General features: G+C 38.0%; 1 protein-coding gene across 1 annotated transcript in view; it reads right to left on the bottom strand.

Annotated features, from left to right (window-relative positions):
- LOC103585952 (E3 ubiquitin-protein ligase KCMF1-like) overlaps window positions 1–19655 on the bottom strand; it is a 66357-nt gene that overhangs the window by 4787 nt on the left and 41915 nt on the right. Inside the window, exons 6-7 of the mRNA XM_008567063.1 lie at window positions 7150–7251; window positions 2743–3032 (exon numbers count right to left, since the gene is read on the bottom strand). Coding sequence (XP_008565285.1) covers window positions 2743–3032; window positions 7150–7251 — 392 coding nt within the window. The remainder of the gene's footprint in view (window positions 1–2742; window positions 3033–7149; window positions 7252–19655) is intronic.

Raw genomic sequence — 19655 nt, 5'->3', positions numbered from 1 at the left:
CCGTTGCCGGACACGGAAAAAGACAAAAAAAAAAAAAAAAAAAATCTAGAGAAGTCAAACCTATTACAGAAACATAAAGGGTGTAGAGATGACTACCTGCACAGTAATCAGGCAAACTAGAAACATTTAGGCTGAGGCCTTCAGCCCTTTGGAGGGTATGCAATTCCGATAATACCGTTTTGATTTGCAGAGCAATAACTGAGAAAACACATCATTCCTGAGGGGCAGACAAAATCTGGTACTAGGGCTTGACTTCTTGATGAGCCAAACTTCATTTGGGGCCTAAAAGGAACAGCAAAGGATCTGTGAGGATCTTCAACTTGGGGTTAGCAAAACTAGCTGGCCCCATTAGCAAAAGACCAGAATCTGACTTAGACACTTAATCATTTCCTAAAAGGTCAGCTATCTTGGACCCCGAAGAATCTGTGTCCCCACCGTCTGTTCCAGAGCAACATGAATAGGAACTGCTCCTGGTCAAAGAAGAGACCAATGGTAAGGCTTGAGACTTACATATATCACCTAACAACTGTGGGACCAGAGACCAGGATTTCTCTTGCAAACGTTGCAGCTACTCTCCTTGCCTTGAAAATTCACAATGCATTTTAATGTGTTTGAAGGTCTGAGAAGCCCAACAGTAAATAAACTATTTTTGTTAGTTTTGTCCAAACTTATTCATCAGGGAATAAAAAGATGAACACAAAATGACTATATATTCCTTAGAATACATAAAGTTGGAGGCTGGCTGGTGGCTCACTTGTGAGAGCATGGTACTGATAACATTAAGGTCAAGGGTTCGCCTCCCTGTTACTGGCCAACCACTAAAAAAAAAAGTATAAATATAAGTTGCAGGGAATACTTTTTTGGAAAACATTATATTAGATAAGTCATATGAGTCAGGATCAAATGATACAATAAAAGATGTGAAAAGTGGTCTGCAAATTGCAAGGTATCACGTATCAAACAGCTACAACCAGAATCCAAGGAAAACACTCAAAAGCCACTCATACCACACACTGTGAGCTGGGTGTCTAGGGTAGAATAACTGCACAGAAAATCCCAGATCATACACTCAGGTATGTTTCAAAAAAAAAAAAGAAAGAAAGAAAAAAAGAAAACATCCCAGATCAAGCCCAATGAATACCTTGCGGGGCTAAAACAGGGGGAAAAAAAAAAAAAAGGCAAGGGTGCAAAGATGTCTTTCTCAATGGGCATTGGCAAGACCTTCCACCTATAGGTCAGTGAACTCTCAGTGGATATACATATTGGTAGGTCCCTTTTTTGAGGTATGTGCCTATATCTGGCAAGTCACAGACCTGGTGTTGGTTGGTCCCTACAGGTAAGGTTACATGGCCGCAGGTAGATCCACCTGTGGCTCTGTGATTTCTTCATGTTGAAGCAACATTTTCTGGTAATTATCAGGCATAGTTACTGACCTTGCACAGAAAATTCAAAGATAAATTCCCCACTTGATAGTTCCTTCTTACATTCATAACAAATTATAATAATGGGTACCATTAATTGGACCTTTACTATACGCCAGACACTGAACCAGACCATACATATACCAGTATTCCATTTAATCCTCAAAATAATTCTCTCTTTCATCAGGCAAAACTCCTGGTATACTGATGATAAAACTGAGATTTGGAGAAGTGAAGTGATTTGCCTAAGGTTCAAAGCCAGGGCTCTAGACCAGAGGACCTCGAACATTTTTTATTCTGCACCCGCAACATGTTATTTACAGCTATACACATGTACCACTGTACTAACAGAGATATTAGAAAGTATGAGATCAGAGAAATATAAGTAGAAATTACAATATTTTCTTCAAATATCCTAATTGTCAAACATACTGCATTTTACACATAGAGATATACTAATTTTCTTCTTTATTTTACAGTTTCTACTTTATGTTCTTCTCTGTTTCATTAAAAGCCCAAACTAGTCCAGGTTCACTGTCTCTTGAGCCTAAGTCTCTATTCGTCATTGCTCTTTTTAGAATTCTTTTATTTTTTTGGTGGCTGGCTGGTACAGGGAAGAATTCTTTATATTTTTAAAAGTCACATAAAATGCTTATGACATTTTGGCAGAGGAACATATTCAGTTGCTAACAGGAGTTTCAGAAGCAAGTAAGAACTCTACTCCATCTAGTGGAACAATTTACTGTGTGTACTGAATATTATTTATATCAAACTAAACGACTTTTTCAAGTTACTTCTTTGTACCAACCATAAGAATTTAAATCCAGCTTCTTTAGAAATTCTCAGGAGAAAACCACCACTGTATTATGAAATCTTATTCTGTACCTTCTACTACTTCACAGCAGACTGAAATTGGCAATAAAAAGAAAGCAATGCTAATTATGACACTAAATGTACCTAATATGATGTTTACTTATGCAATAATATGGTGCTAAGTTTTATGGGGATGTTTACTTATGCAATAATATGGTGCTAAGTTTTATGGGTAGTATGGAAAAAGAAATTCATATTAGGTGATGCTATATAACTTGGGAACATGAAGACCAGCATTCTTACTTTATCTAAAATAATGAGTTTTTCAAATTCTTGGAGATATATTGAATATGCAGTTTTAATCAGAGATCTCTGAGTTTTAATGGTATGACCAAGGGCAGAGTTTTTAAGAACATATACATGCACAAAAGAGAAAAGATCATTTTAGATTGTGTAGTGCCAATAAAACATTACTTCTTAAGCAAAATTATATTATTAAATGAGCTACCTTGTTAAAAGAAATTGGGAGTTCTGGAGAGTTTGCTGATTGCTTTCTGTATTAGCTGTGTTGGTTGTTGCTGTAGATTGTGTGATTGTAGTGGTGACACTGCTCGTGTTAGTACGCCGGGTTGCATTGCGTGCAGTCTCCAGTTGTTGCCGTGCTGCCTGGGCATGCTGCCGTTCTAGCTGCAGCTGCATCTGCAGTTGTTGTAACTGAGAAGCGGAAGGGCCAGAAGAATTAAGCTGTCCTCCTGCAGAACGTCTCACTCCGGATAACTGAGATAAAAGCTCTGCCAATGGAAATGAAGACAATTAATGTCTACTTAACATTGAGGAAAACAAAATGCTACCAGAAGATCAAAAAGCATTGTGAACAGGAAGGTACCCATAACAACATATAGCTTCTACCAAGAGCTTGATACCTTTTAGAATGCCTACCGGAGGCAAGAGTTACATTGTACGTGGAATGCAAATAAGTACATATGAATATTATCCCACACAATTATTTTTGCTTTAAGCAAAACTTAACAAAGATTATGTTTAAAATTATTTGCATAATGGACTAATTCAGTTATACTTTCTTAGTATTTAATAGCTTAAAGTGATTTATCTATAGGTCCAATCATAATATAAGCCCTCTCAACATGTGTTCCACAGAAGCAGGAATCAAGTCTACTGTTTACCATACTCCCAGCTCTTAGAACAGGACCTGGTACATAGTAGGAATTCAACCATTTACTAAAAGATTGAATGAATTATTAGAATTAAACCCAAGAGGACTGGATCGTTTCTAACCACGGCCCTTGCCCATTCGCCTCTGCCTTTGCTCTCTGGTACTTACTGGTACTGCTGTTTAGAGTGTGGTACATAGTAGGAATTCAACCATTTACTAAAAGATTGAATGAATTATTAGAATTAAACCCAAGAGGACTGGATCGTTTCTAACCATGGCCCTTGCCCATTCGCCTCTGCCTTTGCTCTCTGGTACTTACTGGTACTGCTGTTTAGAGTTACCAGAGGACCACTGACATGAGCAGCACTGGCAGTACTTAGTAAGGCTGACTGGTCCTGAGAACCTGCTGCACCTGACTGTACAGCCTATTAGTGGCCTGTTATGATCCAGACCCTCCTCTGCCACTAAGGTTGTACTTATCAATAGTGATGTGGACCTTTGTCCATGCATTCTCATCTAAGCAAGGTGCAGGGATTGCCTTCTCCCATGTGGAGGGTCTATCTAGCTTACAGGCAATTGATGATTGCCTTGCAGATGTTACATGTTCAGGCCAGCGAATTGCTCTTTGTCATCATTAAAACTCATTAAGAGGCTAAGTTTCTGTTTTCTTGTTCACTGTTGTTTTGTACCAGGAGTTCTTACACTACTCTTTTATGGAATACATAGTCCATCACTAAAACAAACTAATTTTCACTGACAGAAAAAAATAAAGTAATGAAGATAATGTCTCAATTTTGAATTTTGCTCCCACAAATTACTTAAATTTCTAGAGCTTGCTACCAGGTGATAGATATTCCCTCTGGATGAAGAAATATTTTTTAAAACCCCCAAAACTCAGTTTATTGGGTTTGCTTTTGTTTCTTACACATCTAAATGTCCAAAGCACATTTAGAATAAGATTTTATACTCTGTATCTTACATTTTAAAGAACATTTTATAAGTAAAACTGCTCCTCCTTTCTATCACAGATTTACACTTATCACCATTTCAGATATTTTACAACACGCATCAGGGCTTCCAGACACACATTCCATTACGTAGACACATTTCAGAACTGTTTCTTTAAACCTGCACATTCTTCCCGGCATCTTATCACCTGTTTGGTGTGTCTTGCTGATTCTCTAGCTACGGTGATTTCTGACACTTGATTTTGACCCTTTTGCTCTGTTGCCAGATTCCAAGATTGTTGTGCACTAGACTCAGTGACTTGGCCATGGACTACAAGTTAAAATGGTAGTATTTTTTTAGTAAGATTTCCCCAAGCTATTAAAACATGTACCTTTCAGTAGGTTCCACAACAAGACAGTTCTCAAACCAAAGTGAGGACAGAAAAATTCCTATTTTACTTTCTTCCATGAGAAGAGCCTAATTCTTTAGTTTTGTCAATTAGCTTTTTTTAATCTATGTACTTGTGGAGGTTGAACTGTAGAATTTTGGAGGTCTTTTGACTCTGAAATCTTTCACGATTTTCTTGGACTTCAGTGGAGGCCACAAATACAATATAAGCTATTATGCCCCTTATGCCCCTAAGTACTTAGAGAAATGCCAGAACAATATGAATTGCTTTATGTTAATTGGCTTTTAAAAATATTTTACGCTTGCAAAGTATTTGGGAAATTTCTTTTTTTGGCGCTGGCTGGTACAGGGATCAGAACCCATGACCCTCGTGTTGTGAAGATAGCACATATTCTCACACAGGCAAATGGTGTGGATAGGGGGAACCAAGATATCGTAGAAGAGACTTTCAAAGCTGCAAACAAAACACTTCTAAATGCAGACGGATTTTTCTGCTGGCTTCCGGGTTTTTCAGCTGATGGTTTTGGTGTCATTTAGGGACAGAGTGAGTGGTTTCATGAGGCCCTCAAGTGCTACCATAACATACACTGTTTCATCATGGTATTTATGATGAGAAAGTGATGTTACAATCGTTATATTTTGTTTTTAAAAAGTAGCTGGGTGTGAGGTACACTTTAGGAAGAAATCCATGAAAATAGTGAAAAAAAAGTTCTGGGGTTTAAGAGGCTTACACAGAAGACATTCCCTGATGTCAAACAAATAAAGTTACTATATAAACTTTATTACATAAAGTTACTACACTTAAATTCTGAAAAATTAGTATGTTTTCAGGATAACTGCCATAGTTATTGGTAACCAGAGACACTTATAAAAATCTCATGAAAATGGATGTAGATGATGGGGGATATTCTACTGGATGGATACTGATATCACTGGAGACTCCTGAATTTGCTAAAAAAGTTGAGGATGTCAGCTTGGTTTTAAGTTATTTGCTTAGTTTCTCCATGAACATGGAATGAAGAGTGGATCAAGCATAATGCTTCTGGGTATTGCAAAGAATTCTTTCACACAAAATACACAGTGACTCAGAAGGCTTAAGTATTCTTGGCCAGTTTGGATTTTTTCATTCTCTTAAAAAAAAAACAACCGAAACATGACTTCACGTTGCTTTCAGAGCCCCCTGCACATAGGGAGAGAGGAAGACTGGATCCCTCTGTTCATTAAATACTAGCCCTAGACTGGCAAAGGTTGGCTGATACTCTAACGTCTTGGTTGGTTCCATTTCTTTATCTTTCCATTAGCTGCCACTTATCTTCCCTTAAATCTAAAGGGCCATATTTCCCATTAGAAAATTAGAAACTGTGTGCAAGGGTTAGGAGCTGCAGAATAAGAAAACGACTAGTTTCTTCCTCAACAGGTCTAAGTTTGGATTATGATTGCCAGAAGGCAATCAAAGCAATCAGAGTAAAGTTTGGCATACATACAGAAAAGTTCTGGTTAGCTCTTGAATTTCCTCAAGCTGCTACGAACACTGAAACCTTCCCATGAAAACAGAACCCTAAGTTAACAGGTGATCGGTTTAGAAAAACAGTTCATAAATTGAAACCAGAAGCATTGAGTCTACAAAATTAATTGATCTGGTAGGTCAGTAATCTCAGGGAACATTGCCAGAAACTTTTGAGACATAGGGAAGGGGATGCAGAAATGAAAGAAGGAAAGGAATTTAGAGCCAGACGTGACCTTATGCTATCCTATGCACAGACTGGGCAGGAAATGGCTCTCCCTGAAAAAGATGACCTGCAAAAGGGAAAGGAGCCCCAAGATGCCACCTGCTCCACCATCCCACACCCACAACGGTGTAAGGCAGCAGAGTAACAGAGAGAAGCGAATAAAGCCACTTTATATTTAACTAATCAGATTAAAGATGACCTGCAAAAGGGAAAGGAGCCCCAAGATGCCACCTGCTCCACCATCCCACACCCACAACGGGGTAAGGCAGCAGAGTAACAGAGAGAAGCGAATAAAGCCACTTTATATTTAACTAATCAGATTTAAATCTGGATCAACATTTTTCTCTTTTGTATGAAAACACCCTACTGGAAGACTTATAATCTGGTCAAATTGCTTTTTAAAAAATCTGACTGTAACAAACTAAAGATGATGTGCAAGTCAACTTTCACTTAATGAACATGGTTGTACAACAGTCATATTATATAAAAAGAGAAATAAGAAACTGCATTCTCAACACTTAGTCACTTTTAAAAAAAGGTGAAATAACAATAATCTGGAGATTAGTTTTTCTCTTTGGAGATATTATCCTCAAAAATAATCAAAATGACAAATGTTAAAAATGATTCTTTCCCTTGTTGCCTCTTAAAAGGATATTAAATCTCTAGGGGCTCTGTGTTCAAGTGTAAGATGAGCTGCAAAGTCATCTGTGACATGATTAGGATCGCCTCCAGGTAACGCTGCACATATTGGACAAATCTGAAATGAAAGTAAGGAAAGCAGGTTTAATAAATGAACATTGGTTAGATGTCTTTCTGGGCCAGTATTTTGTTATAAATTTTATTATTACCAAGTTTTAACCAGGCAAAAACACAGAAGATCCTGAACTAGTGAAAAGTAGCAGAGGACTAAGTAATTTACTGCAGCACATCAGTGCTATCACTCACAACTAAAACACAATCTCTCAGGGTCAGACACTATAGTTCTAGACAGACAGTTCAAACCTGATATTTGGCAAGGCCTTCTAACAACTTGGCTGACTCATTTGCATGGTCTAGCAAAATAGTATCCATTAAAAAATTAAATGTGCTATTTAGTGCACGTTTATATCTAAGTCCAGTCTTGAATGGTAAAGATAGACATATAACTACAGCACACTTCCCCAAAGTAAGCTAGACTTGAGGGTCAATACCCAAATACGACAGTCGAAGTCTGATTAAAATGTAACTGAGCATACTTATATCTGTTGAATGTGATAGAGTAAGACAGATAATGATTAATGATAATATGCTAATGTGCTCTGTAAATTCATTAATGATACTTCCAAGGGGAAAATGGCATGGAAGCCCATTTTTAGAACTTTACTTCCCAGAGGGATGGGTGATAGAGCAGAAGCCTGTGATCAGGTCAAGTTCAAGGAGTAGAAGATCAACTTCCCTGTGGGCCTTACAGAAAGAGGTAGAAGGACAAAGCAGGAATAAAATGGTGTGTACACAGGCAGAGTTCAGGAAAGTCTTGATAGTTTGGGAAGGTAGTTTCTGAAATAGCAGTTTCAACAGAATGGTGAAATAGAGGGCAGGAGACAGAAGGATAGAAAGAATGAGGAACTTTAAGAGAAATGGCCCTTATTTCTCTAGAAATCCAAATGGGCAGATGATGGTCTAACAGTGGTGGTCAAGCCTTGAAGTATGAAGAACTCCAATCTTTTTTTTTTTTCCCCCTTTTGTCTTTTTTCGTGACCGGCAATGGATCGCAACCCTCAGTGTCGTGCCCGTACCGGACCGGGACCGGCTACGGGATCGCAACCCTCGGTGTTGCTCCCGCACCTCGCTCAGCCAGTGAGTGGCCGGTCTGTATGTGGGATCCGAACCCTCGGCGGGAGCGCCGCCGCGCTTCCCAAGTGGCGCACTGTAGCAGTGCGCCACCGGGCCGGCCCTGAAGAACTCCAATCTTAAGGAATAGGGCCAAGAAGAAAGTTCTGGTGGAAAGGGGCATGACCAAAGCTTGAACTATTTAGTGCACATTTATGTAAGCCTGTGTCTCTCCATGGGTAAGAGGGTTAAAGATAGGATATGTAATTCATCTTGCCAGTACATGTACCATGTGCCAAAATTCTTTCACCTGGAGTAAAATCTGGACGATCTCTTCACCTCATTGTCTGCTTAAAGCAGAGTGGGAGAAGGGGGTAACACTGGAGATTAGGGGGCTTAGAAAGGTGAGACTTGGAAGGACAATGCTGGGGTACGGAGGGGAAAACAAACTACTCTGATTTCCAGAGCTTAAGCAAATACAACCTCCCATCTTCTACTGACTAGAAAGCAGAAGTCCCCTGAGAGTTTGGCTCTGATTTGATATCAGTCTCTCCTATGCTGTCCTGATTATGTGACTTAGGATTCTGAGAAATATCCTCAAGAAAACCCAAAGATGCTCATGAGAAACAACATTTAAGCATGACAGTATGCAAGAGAACCACAGAGGTGAGAATGGAATGTGCTGAGGGGAAAATGAGAAAAAGTAGACATGCACAACATGTCTTTCTCAGAAGATGCCAGAAAGATGGCCCGACATTTTTTTTTCTCCATCAGAGAGAAAAGTAATTGTATTTGTTGACATTATCAACTCTCTCTTTACTAGGAATTTAAGTTTTACTGTTTGTACCATTCCTGTGCTCTGACAATGTATGGTAGTTGTCTGATATACTTATTTTACTTTTCATTTTCATGTGTTTCTGTCTTGCCTAGCTAGATTATAAACTCTGAGAGATGGAGGACAGTATGATTTGTCTTCGTTTTTAACTGTGACCAGACTTACTTCAATCTTCCTTCTAAGATATTTCCCTTTAGGGCTGGCCAGTTAGCTCAGATGGTTAGAGTGTGGCGTTATAACACCAAGGGTCAAGGGTTCAGATCCCTGTACTGGCCAGCTGCCGGGAAAAAAAAAGATTCCCTTTAGATTGGTCTTTGGATAAAATCTATGCACAACTTGAACTACACAAAGATAGCTGCAGGAGCTTCAGTACTTGAGGGCACAAGTAAATTTTCTTAGATGAGAAAAGTCTCCTTGAGGATATACATGCCTAGAAGGAAGACAGAAGTACACATACCAATCGTACCAAAAATGTCCTAATAGGATAGATAACCTACAATCTAGAAAAGCACCTTGGAGATGGGGATATAAAATAGAAAACAAATCAAGATCCTTTATTTTGTGTTTTAACTTCAGTTCCATACTAAAAATCTTTTAGATTTCCTTGTAGTAACTGTGCCAAGATGGCAGAATGAAGTTATTCAGAACTGTTTCATTAAAAAAAAAATAACATAAAACTAACCAACCAATCAACCAACCTTCCACAATGACTAAGGATAAAGAATTACTGGGGTGAGAGGATCATGCAGTTTGACAGCTGGCACAAAAAATCAAGCCCAGATTTATAAACACAGGATGATGTTGCCACACTTGGATCACACGGAAGTTAACCAGATAAGGACTTGGGAAGAAAACTAACCTCCAGTGCTGATGGGACCAGAGGCCTGGTCATCCTTTTTAAGTTTTACATTTTATAATTACAGTTTTTAGGATAAAAACTCCAGAAACTCAAGGCTCTATCTTCTGAGATGTAATGGAGAGAACAAGAGGAAGAAAAACTAGAGCCAAGTGGGGCAGGAGAAATAGAAAAGAGGTAGGGCGAAAGGAGGGAAAGACAGAAAGCCACCCTGCCACTCAGGGCCACACACACTGCTTAGTGTTGAGTGTGCCTTTGCTTCTACATCACGGTACCCAGTATCTTTCACGGGACAGGCCAGCTATTAACCCTAAAGTTATGAGTCTGTCAAAGGCTTACTGAATTGGCATAAGTCAATGTTTCCCAAATTCGGCTAAGAATATAAATCATCTGGAGCACTTGTTAGAAATATAGTTTCCTAGGCCTGGAAACAGATTCTGGAAGATTTGAGAATTTTTGACAAGGGTCCCAGGTGATTCTTATAACCCATTAAGTTTAGCAAATATAGTTTAAATATGTATACAAAGGTAATGAAAAATTACAATTTACCGTTATATGAAACACCAAATGTTATGTTACATAACCCAAAAAAATTCTTATTCACAAATGTCGTTCCTATTCTCAGTCTTGTCTCTGCTTTTGCTCGGCATTACAATTTACCGTTATATGAAACACCAAATGTTATGTTACATAACCAAAAAAAATTCTTATTCACAAATGTCGTTCCTATTCTCAGTCTTGTCTCTGCTTTTGCTCGGCTTCCTCTTCAGCTTCATCTTGCCACTGAGGGTCACCACCAGTCCTGCTTTTTATCTGTAACCCTTTTGGAAGCCTTTACCAAATGAGATGAGGTCCCATCCCAAGAACATCACAGAGTTTCCATTTTTCACGTGGTCCCAATGCATGATTGCAAGCAACCAATCGCTGCACATTTTAACACAGGTTGTTACCAACATCTAAAACGTACTTTCCAACACTGTACCCCACAAATACGTACAAATAAGTGTTAAAATAAAAATAATAATTAAAAAAATACCCTCTGAAGTCATTACTCCATATATAAACACCAAGTCACTGCTGAATGTACAAAACCTCCCCCCCACGGCACAGCCTATATGCCCACTAAAAAATCATCCAAAGTCAGCATGCTTGTTTTTTTGTTTTTAAACAAGAGCTCCGCACATTCTTCCCCATACAATTACCAACCACTCTAAAGCAAGTGTGGATTTCCTCCAGCCTCTTTTTTGAACTTATACGACCACAGCAGACAGCATTCTCTCTCTGAAGCCATGTTTGAAATGTGTTATCATGCTGACAGTCATTGTACCTTATTCCAAGTACTTGATGACATCAGGGAGCAATACTTCATTCTTCATACATATTAAATGTTTTGAAAGATACACTCAGAAACTATAAATGTTTGTAAGAGGCCAGTAAATATTTCCCTTTCCAAAGTGCCCTTAATAACTGGCCCAGGAATTATCCAGAACAGTCTTTCTTCTGTCATTACCCTTCTGAGGGCAAAGCAGTAGGGAAAAGCTAATGTTGTGCTCCCCTCACCCTTTCCTTTTTTAATAACTCAGCTAATAACTTGATCAATTTTTGCTCAGGCATCCACACTTCTTCCCACATACAAGCCCTTCTGCAGCACTCCCGGCCCCCTTGCTTTTTGTCCAGTCATTACTTGAAAATTCCTTCCTCTCTTCCCACCCCTCAGTCCTTCCCCCATTACAGCTGTGAGTCAAATTATGATGTTAATCAAGGTTGAAAAGTTTAAAAGAAGTATTACCCTTATATCTGAGGAGTTATAGGTTCTGAAGCGAAATTAAAACACAATGAAGAATCCACCCATTGCCATAGCTCTATACTGTCTTTAGAAAAGCTCTATTTCTTCATCCTTCTGGGAATTTGCTTTCTATCTAACAATAGCACAAGAAAGATAAAAATACAATTTCAAGTCAAATCATTTTCCTGTGTAGTTTAATACTACAATAAGCTTCTAGTATAAGCCTAGATAGGCTTTCCTAAGCTAGCTTTGAATCAAAGTTTATCACATGATGTGTACTGCCAACTTATGTACTTATTGTGCACTGAGCTCCAAACCAGATGTCCAAAAGACATTTTATAAAAACAGCCTCTTTTTAAGTTGGGTATTCCTTTTCTTTTTAATATGTAGGTAGCATTTATAAATCTAAATAAAAACATCTGAGTTACATGTTGTGAATGTGATTGAAGACGGGGTGCCTTCTAGAACTATAGTGAGCATAAGGTCCCTGGTGCTACTCTTTCTAACTACCTCCCTGTTTCCAGTTAAAGGACCTATGCTATAAAATCCAGATGAGCTGATAGTTAATTAATGTTCTGAATGGTTAAGTTTGTTATACTGTATAATCTTATTACCATGGGATAACTAATCCATTAAGTATTTAATGAGTGCCAAGTCGGTGCTAAACTTAAAATTCTGGGTTATTTGGATCCTTACACTGGCCAGCTGCCAAAACAAAATGAAACACAAAAACTCTGTGTTAAAAAATTATCAAGAAATGAGCATAATTCCTGCCATCAATAAACTTCATATGAATTTCATTTCTCTTTAAAAACTGGTGTTTATTTTTCATCATTCTTCAAACTGTGGTACAATTCATGCCTCGCCTTTCGAGGGGCTCTTAAAACTCAGCTCCAGAAACACCCCAGGCTTATTCTGCAAAGCAGGTTTTTCTGATCAATTGCAATACAAAGGGGGATTTTAACAGTTTCGTTCACAGAAGAGTGATGACCCAAAAAGAGCCATCAGCATTTAAAGCCAAGACACCTTTACATGTGTTATATTTTAATGCTTATACGTTAAAAAAAAAAAAAAATAAAGAATGGGACATTCTACTGAGCTATCTACTGCCAAGGTCAATGATAATTTCAATTATCACTGGATCTCCTGACCAATTAAAAGTATTGGTTTATCTTATAAAATCTATGGATGTAATGAATACAAGATTACATTAATACTGGAGTCCTGCTTTGAGAACACATAAAGCTCTAGTGGAAAATCTATGTTACATGATCAATAAAATCCTTCTGGTCCTTCTAGAATCATCAAACTGTAGCCACTTGCACCCTGACCATCCACTTTGCCAGTACAGACGCAGGTCTTTTCAATATTTGAGGAAGCATACTGTTTAACTAGATTATCACCTAACTTTCTGTTGCTGCAGTGGAACAAAAATTAACATAATTAAGTTTGAATTACTTCATATTAAATTTATTTTCACCCTCAGTCTCATTCTCCTCATTTTAATACTGAGGTTGGAACTGTCACCTGCTTCTAAAAAGCAGCTTTTAGAATGTTAGGGAGTTTTTGTTTTAAACATGTTTCTTGCACAGAAATTTAAATTATATGTGTATGCTGATGTCCTGGGAATCCACAAAACTTTAAACATAATTTAGCCACACTGAAAAATTACTCCAAAGGAATCAGAATTGTCCCATTTCTTTATCCTGCCCACAATTCAGTCTAGAGGTTAGCATCCATGCTTAACTAGAAGAAAAACCTCATCCTGAGCTCTACTATTTCTATCTTCCCTAGAGGTAGTTATATATTTTACTCGTATTTTTTTGTTTTTTGATAATTGGCCGGTATGGGGATACTTTACTTGTAGACTTTGAGAAAGAAAAGGAAATGGGAACTTCCTACTGCTTAATGGTATCAGTAAGAAGCTGAAAGCTGGAAGAGGATGGGGGCCGGGAGTTGCCCAAAAGCTAGCAACAATTTTAGTAAAGAGTCAGAAATTAACTCTACTTAAGATGATGGGTTTGCATTGCTTATAATAAGTTTACATTAGAGTTTGGTGATAACAGAGCTTTGTATGTTTCTCTTCTCAAGGTCATTTTTCAATCAAAGCTGAGTCTGGTAGAGCATCCTAGAAAAAAAATGACCTCGGTCGTGAACACCGAGATTAGCATCTTCAAATAATTTTATTAAGCAATATTTTTTTTAACCTGGGGGACAGGACAAGAAAAGAAGGGTGGCAGAAAAAGAGACAAGGCTGAAAAGTGCTTTAAAAACTACTGTGCTATCTCATTATCTGTCCACAGCTGCCAGAAAGTGCCCATCTTTAATTTATACCGCCTTCCCTACAAATCTTACTGCAAGCCCTGCAAAACATTTCAATGCACTGATTTGAAGTTAGCTGTCTGGAGACTGAACTAGACAAATCTGACCTATTTCATAGGACAAATAAGAAATCAGAACAGGGGTTAAAGGAAAAGGAATTCAAAATAAATGTCTCTAACACCTGCTATCTTACCTCGCATCCCGCTTCACATTAGCATCCTTCCCATTCTCAAAACTGCCTTGTTCACATTGCCCTATGGGATTTTAATTTAACCCAGAAGAAAGTACAAAGTAACAAAAACACTTCCCCAGAGCATGTCCTTTCCAGAGATAACAACATACTCTCAAATACTAGACACAGAAACCTTCCTAGAAAAGCTACTATTACCTCATTCTCATAATATCTAATTGATTCCCCTTTTGGTTTCCATATCATATTAAGGAACTGATTTCTTATAGAAATAGCTTTAAAATATTATGACACATATATACAGGGGCATCCTAGAACAAATCTGGAATCCCTTAAGTGTCTGTAATCATTTCCTTCCCTGATATCAACTAAAAATCTTCTGCTGGGATACTACATATCAGTCTTATAAACAAAAGTACTCCTGTCCAATTTTTAAACAAGTAAACATGCTCAAAATAACTATTATTTTAAAATACGCAAAGTAGCCAAATTTTTGTTCTTTTTTTTAAAAAAAAAGATGACCACCGGTAAGGGGATCTTAACCCTTGACTTGGTGTTGTCAGCACCACGCTTTCCATGTGAGCTAACCAGCCATCCCTATATAGGGATCCAAACCCTTGACCTTGGTGTTATCAGCACCGCACTCTCCCAAGTGAGCCACAGACCAGCCCTTCAAAGTAGCCAAATTCAAAAGTTAGAAAATATTATTGATAAATTAGAAAGTGTTTGTACTCAAAAGCAATGAAAGGCACAAATAGTAAAAGTACGGTATACTGATCTATAATCTCTCAAGCTAAATGAAGTTGAGTAGTGGCAATGTGGTACAGGAATTCCTATTTTGGCACTATTATTAAATAAAATACTGTTGTTAGTTCACAGAAAAGCAGAAAGTTTCTAATTACATTCTTTGATAAAGAAAATTGCAAGCAGTAACAGTCAATCGAATCCCATTTCTTTTCATGTATATCTGGCTTTTAAATGCTTACCCCTCCTGTTACCTGATTATAACAGGTAAGTAAGTAAAATACTTAAGATAAACATACAAAAATCAGTAGCATTTCTATACAGTAACAACAAACTAGCAGAAAAAGAAATAAAGAAAGCTATTCTCTGCTAGTTCGTTGTTGGTGTATAGAAATGCTACTGGTTTTCGTACATTGATCTTAAATATAAAACTTCTAGAAGAAAACATAGGGGAAACATTTCAGGACATAGATCTTGGCAAAGACTTCATGAATAATAATACTTCAGAAGCACAGGGAAAAAAGCAAACATTAACAAATGGGATTATATCAAACTAAAAAGCTCCTGCACAGCAAAGGAAACAATCAACAGAGCAAAAAGACAACCTGCAGAACGGGAGAAAATATTTGCAAACTATGCATCTTACAATAATATCCAGAACACACAAAGAACTAAAACAACTCAACAGTACAACCACAGATAATCTAATTTAAAAATGGGCAAAGGAACTGAATAGACATTTTTTGAAAGATGACATACAAATGGCCAACAGGCATATTAAGAAGTGATCAACATCACTAATCATCAGAGAAATGAAAATCAAAACCACATTGAGATATCATCTCACCCCAGTTAGAACGGCCATTATTAAAAAGACAGAAAATAACAAATGCTGGTAAGGATGCAGAGAAAGGGGAACTTTTACACGTTGTTGGTGGAAATGCAAATTAGTTCTGTCACTATGGAAAACAGTATGGAGATTTCGAGATATCATCTCACCCCAGTTAGAACGGCCATTATTAAAAAGACAGAAAATAACAAATGCTGGTAAGGATGCAGAGAAAGGGGAAGTCTTACACGTTGTTGGTGGAAATGCAAATTAGTTCTGTCACTATGGAAAACAGTATGGAGATTTCTCAAACTACAGGTAGAACTATCATAAGATCCAGCAATGTCACTACTATTATATATATCTACACACACACCAAGTTGAAGGGACACCTGCAGCCCCATGCATATCATGGATCTACTCACAATAGCCAAGAGTTGGAACCAACCTAAAAGTTCTTCAATGGTACGCGTGTGCGCACGTGTGTACGTGTGCGTGATGAAATACGACTCAACTGTAAAAAAATGAATTCTGACATTTGCAGCAACTTGGATGAGCTTGGAGAGAATAATGTCTAAGTGAAATAAGTCAGGTACAGAGAGACAAATACCACATGTTTTCAGTCATATATGGAAGCTAAAAAAGTTGATCTCACAGTAAAGAGTAGAATAGTGGTTACTAGAGACTGGTAGGGAGAAGGAGAAGGGGAGATGGGCAGAGGGTGGTCAGTGGATACAGAATATTAGAGAGGTAGGAAGAATGGGATCTAGTGTTTTATAATACAAGGAGACTATAGTTAACAACAAAGTACTATGTATCTTGGAATAGCTAGTCAATATGATGTTGAATGTTCCTAACAGGAAGTGACAAATGTTTGAGGTGATGGATATACCAAGCACCCTGATAAGATAATTGTGTACAATATTACTGTATCCAAATATCATAACGTACTACATAAATATATATAATTATCATGGGTCAATTAAGAAAAATAAATTTAAAAGAGTGGGGGGGGTGGGGGGGGAATATAGAGCAGAATACTGGTTACCAGAGGCAGGGAAGGCTGGGGAAAGGTTGGCAGACCAGTACCAGAGGCAGGGAAGGCTGGGGAAAGGTTGGCAGACCAGTACAAAATTACAAAGTTACAGTTAGATAGGAAGAATAAGTTCTGGTGCCCTAGGTTGACAATAGCTAATGATATTGTATTGTATACTCCAAGATAGACAGAAAAGAGATCTTGAATGTTATAACCACAAAGAAATAAATGTTTAGATGACAGAAATGCTAACTATTCTGATTAGATCATTATACAATATATGTGTGTATTGAAACAAACTGTACTCTATAAACACGTACAATGAAAAAAATAAAAATTAATAGAAAAATTTGGAAAAAAAATAACAAAATTTAAGAAAGTAGGGAAGATATAAAAATTTGTAATTGTGGTTCACTCCACTGTTCCTAATAAGGAAATACAATTGTTTTTTTTTTTTTTTTTTTTTTTTTTTTTTTTTTTTTCTTTTTTCTTTTTCCGTGTCCGGCAACGGATCGCAACCCTCAGTGTTGCCCCCATACCGGACCGGGGACCGGCAACGGGATCACAACCCTCGGCGCTGCTCCCGCGCCTCGCTCAGCCAGTGAGCGGGAACCGGTCTGTATGTGGGATCCGAACCCTCGGGTGGGAGCGCCGCCGCACTTCCCAAGCGGCACACTATCCAGTGCGCCACCGGGCCGGCCCAGGAAATACAATTGTTGAGAGGTCAGCTCTATATATCCGCATATAAAAATCCTGTATGGATGATCAAGATTTAAAAAGTCCTTATTATGTCATTTTTCTCCATTAGAATTATTATTAAAATAAAATTATCTAAGGACAGATTATAGAAAATTTCTAAAATCATTCTTCTCCTTCTCCTTGATTTTATATCTTATCAAATTGGTGTAACTGGAACACAATACTACTATGCTATTTCAAAATTAAACTAGATTTGTTACAAACATATCTAGGTTTTTCTTAAAAGGGGAGTGAATGTATCATGTATCACTAACATACACCGAGTATACCTAAAAGCTGCAGACTACCCTAACCCCTTTCCTGAAAGGTAATGAAAAGAAAGAGTAAATAATTCAAATGAAAAATAGAAAGTAGTAAGTTCCTAACAGTAAACTAATAGAAGACTGCTACAATCATGGACAGAGTAATGTTTCATAATTTTCTATGAAGTGAGATGGAAATGTTGGCGAGTCAAAAGTGCTTTTACTTTTTAAGCACTCATGATGTTCTTCATGTAAATTGCAAGAGATTTACTAAACAAAGAACTGAAAGATTAATTACAAATCATTAATTAAACGTATAGGCACATTTCATTTAAAAACAAAACAAAACCTGTAAGGCTTTCTTTTTTTTTTTTTCCTTTTTGTCTTTTTTCATGACCGGCAACGGATCGCAACCCTCAGTGTCGCGCCCGTACCGGACCGGGACCGGGACTGGCAACGGGATCGCAACCCTCGGTGTTGCTCCCGCACCTCGCTCAGCCAGTGAGCGGCCGGTCTGTATGTGGGATCCGAACCCTCAGCGGGAGCGCCGCCACTGTAGCAGTGCGCCACCGGGCCAGCCCAAAACCTGTAAGGCTTTCTAATTAGCTGTAGTGCAAGTCAACTCAAAGGTAAGATTTAAGAGAAATTTCAGAAGAGCCACTCTTAATGCTCTTTAAGTTCGAAATTAGATGCAAAAACAAAGAAAAGCTTTCCCAACATGTTTGTACATCTCTTCCACAATCCTGACACTTCCTGGACAGATCCTCTATATATGCAATCCTGTCTGGCCTCTATTACTCAATACCAGGTTGATGGATTTTGATAATTATATAGTATGCTATTTCCCCTCTTAATTCTTCCCACAACCAAAACCTAGACATCCCAACCTACCAAATTTCCTAACTATAAAGGTTTTTAAAAACTTATGCTAATTTCAAAATCACAATATCATATTTGGTGCTTATGTAAAGATTCCTTAGTACCACACCCAATCCATACCATACTAATTTAAAAAAAAATTCTAACTAGTAACCATCTTTACTATGCATTCTATGTCAAATGTTTTTAATGGTTATCTGGTTTTGAAAGGCCCTCCATACCCTCAAAATTAAAAGCCTCTTGAGTAACCTTAAATTAATCTTAAGAAGGCAGACAAGGGCCGGCCCCGTGGCTCACTTGGGAGAGTGCGGTGCTACTAGCGCCAAGGCCGCGGGTTCGGATCCTATACAGGGATGGCTGGTGCGCTCACTGGCTGAGCGTGGTGCAGGCCACACCCTACTGGGGGCTGTGATCCCTTACCGGTCAGAAGAAAAAAAAAAAAAGATGGCAGACAAATCTTATGTAGGGCTATAGAGTCTAGTAGAAAAAGAAAATAGAAAAGTATAGACAAGATGTTTTAAAAATTACCCTTCAGTACACTTTCTTACTAGCTATGTCATTTATCAGTAAACATTTACCAGTGGGTGACAGTGATATTTGCAGTGATTATATCCTCTTGCCCCTGAATGTTCCAAAGGGATGCTGGTTAGAGGGTTAAGAACCTCAAGTCCTATAGGGAGGTACAAAATGATGGTCTAGAGAACACATCAAGGTTACACAGGACAAAACAAGACGGAAAATTAAGCATTTAGAAAGGAAAATGCTGAGAGAACTAGAAAAGGACATATAGCAAGTTGTTATGTGAATATAATCCCCACCACCAAAATGATGTGAATCTCTCTTGAACTCCATCATTCAAAAATGTTTTTTTTTT

Source organism: Galeopterus variegatus, unplaced genomic scaffold, assembly GCF_000696425.1.
Source record: "Galeopterus variegatus unplaced genomic scaffold, G_variegatus-3.0.2 Scaffold289, whole genome shotgun sequence".
NCBI lineage: Eukaryota > Metazoa > Chordata > Mammalia > Dermoptera > Cynocephalidae > Galeopterus > Galeopterus variegatus.
The sequence above is the reverse complement of the archived record's forward strand: the minus strand, read 5'-3'. Positions and strand labels throughout refer to the sequence as shown.